This window comes from Mus caroli, unplaced genomic scaffold, assembly GCF_978045245.1.
Source record: "Mus caroli unplaced genomic scaffold, Mus_caroli_1 scaffold_8, whole genome shotgun sequence".
Taxonomy (NCBI): Eukaryota; Metazoa; Chordata; class Mammalia; order Rodentia; family Muridae; genus Mus; species Mus caroli.
This window is the reverse complement of record NW_028227263.1, coordinates 99,050,476-99,053,259: the sequence shown is the minus strand read 5'-3', so window position 1 is coordinate 99,053,259 and position 2,784 is coordinate 99,050,476. Positions and strand designations below refer to the sequence as shown.

Below are 2,784 nucleotides of genomic sequence, written 5' to 3'. Positions count from 1 at the left end.
ACTGGGATGATCTAAGGGGAGGAAAGGGAAGACGATAGCAATGTTGTTCTATTTTAAACAATTTATATCATAAAGAAAATATATAAACATGCACAATTCAAGTTATGGATGCTACACACTCCATAATAGTGTACATTTGTAATGTTGGATAAAATCCAAGAGAAAATAATTTCAATGACACCCACTAAATTTTTTTCATTATGGATTAGATAGTTCTAGAAATAGAATCAAGACAAAGTCAAAAGGAGAGGATGAAAGACATGACCATGACATTTTGACCAAAGTACTGTAAAAGAGAGAAACTAAAGACAGACTCCCTCTACCTTTGAGAGTGCTTAGATATTTGTGTATAAAACTTGTCCCTATTCTTTTAGTGGGCAAAAATGGCAGATACTTGAAGTTGAAAACTCAAATGGGTGAATGGAGGTTTAGAATAGAAAGTCATAAAGATGCATATTTATTTACTAAGCTATTTACATAAGAAACATTTTTAAATTATGCAGATATTCTAAAGTATAAATATTGAAGGAACTGGAATTGTGGGTATTTCCATGAGTTTCTACTAAAATTTAGAAATCAGCTTGTAAAAAAAATAGGGACATTTCTTTAAAATATACTATTCATTTAATCTTTATCAAGTTTAATGACCAAAGAAATTAGGACATTTCTTGTACTACCTTGATCCTTGTTCTGAGGGAGGAATTTGTTCACAGTAGGAACTGTTCTGGCCCCAAATGATTACAAGGGTTACATCACAAGGGTTATGCAGTGAGGCCCACATAAGGCAGCTTGATGGTGCTGCAGTCAGTTTCTGTGTAACAAGCTCATTTCTCCTAATTTCTATAAAATTACTATATTCTCTACTGATTAAACAAAATTGTGAAAATTGCTTATATAGATAAATGCAAAATTGACTCTCACAGAAACTATGTTTGACCAGGGACTCACTCAACTACTGTACTAAACTGTTTCCAGTTCCCCAGACCTTTGTGAAGGACCCCTCTCTCCACTCTCTTCCTCAGGAGTGTCCTGCATGGCTCTCTGAAGAAGTAGCTTCAGAGACTGCCATTGCAACCTGTGTTGTCTAATGGAACCAACAAGGAAGTAAATGATGGGATTGGCACAGCTGTTAACACAGGACAGGAATTCTATTATTTCATAAACACTGTAAGAGAAAATGCTATGAAACTCCATAATCCTTGATAAGAGGAACCAGCAGATACCAAAGGGCATACCAAAGTATATGAAGACCACCACTGTGAGAGCAATGGTCACAAAGAACCTGGTCACAGGAATCCTGTGTGACCCCCACACAATCTTCACCAACAGGGCCAGGCTGGATACAGAAAGAACCACAGATAACCCTAATATGAATGCAGCAGTGATAAAGTTCAAAGTATTACAGAAATAATATTCAGAATAACTGAACAGAAAACCACAGCCTAGCCCTACCAGAAGGCTCAACAGTAGAGAAGAAACCCAGAGCAGAAAACACATGATGGCTGATGCGTGTCTTGGTCTTTGGCAGTGATACCAGATAGGCCACATAACAGATAGGCAGCGTTCAGCACTGATGGCTGCAATCATACACAAACCTGCAAGGTAAGCAAACATTGATACAATGTGGAGAATATAAAAGGAGTTGTTATCTAACTGAAGGACACACTCCAGGGAATGCACAAGTTGAGTGCAAAGGTACAAGAAATCAGCACCAGCCAGGTTGAGGACATAGACAGAGAAGGCATTCCTCTGCAGGTGGAAGGCTAGAAGCCATAGCACTATGCCGTTTCCTGCCAGGCCAACCACAGTCATGATGACAGTAAGAAAATTCAGGGTGTTGAACTTGGTAATACAGGAGAACATTTCAGTGTGACTTCCATTTTCAGCAGTGTTGTTAATGTTCCAGGCCAGGGTGTTTGTACCCATGCTTAGGAATTTTCTACTGGCATTCCTGCAAAGAAATCGAGATATGAACACATGATAGTCTCAGTCCAGACCATGTGACTATGTAGGAATATCTGGCACAGGTCCATAAAGAGAGGGAATCAGGATCACAGAGATTCAGTAATTTACCAACCTTTCAGAAGCACAAGAAACTTCTTTTAAATCCAGTTTATATTATTTGGTCTATCTGCAGACCTATATGATATGGGGTAGTTGATGGTTCCACTACAGTTGCTAAGCATTTCAGGTTATGTTATGAAGAGACAGAACTCTTAAACCCACATTCTTTCTGTTCTAGGGCTGAGACTTTTTCTTAGGTGTAGGAAAATGGAAGCTGTTAGCACAAGCTATATTTTCCCCCATCACTGGAAGAACATTATCCAATAGGCAAAATGGAATGAGAGTCACGAAGTGAATGGTACTTGCTACAAAGACCTCTAAGTGATCAGCCATGCTTCTTATCCTAGGAAGGCTAGGAGCTCATTTAAAATTTTGAAAGCTAGAAAGCAGAGAAGCCTTGAGGGACATCAAACACTTTTCTGTTAGTTATTATGTCACCAGTGTCCCGTTCTCTTCAGGGGTACAGTTGACAACTAAAAACTTTAACAAATGAAACACATTCAAGAGTAGTTAAAATAGTTGGGGTAAATGTTGTTCTAGTTCTAGTTGTTACTTGTACCTTCATGAAATGCACATGTCTCTGGCACGAGAAGTGTGGGCTGTGCTTTAGAGAAAAACAGAGAGCACCTCCATTGGGAATAGTATCCCAAACCCTGAGAAGAGCTGTAAGATCTCTAAATGGATGCAAACTGTCTGGAAAAGAGAGCAGTGTTGCTGGAC

At 38.9% G+C, this 2,784-nt stretch overlaps 1 protein-coding gene across 1 annotated transcript; it reads right to left on the bottom strand.

The window, feature by feature from the left end:
• Window positions 1-960: 960 nt before the first annotated feature.
• Window positions 961-2,019, bottom strand: LOC110288778 (mas-related G protein-coupled receptor member B4). The gene has a single exon (XM_021155033.1). The coding sequence runs from the start codon at window positions 1,924-1,926 to the stop codon at window positions 961-963; it is 966 nt and encodes a 321-aa protein (XP_021010692.1). The 5' UTR covers window positions 1,927-2,019.
• Window positions 2,020-2,784: the final 765 nt, after the last annotated feature.

What these genes read in the sequence shown, in the direction of transcription:
- LOC110288778 (XM_021155033.1), bottom strand. Translation starts at nt 1,926, where the DNA reads ATGGGTACAAACACCCTGGCCTGGAACATTAACAACACTGCTGAAAAT.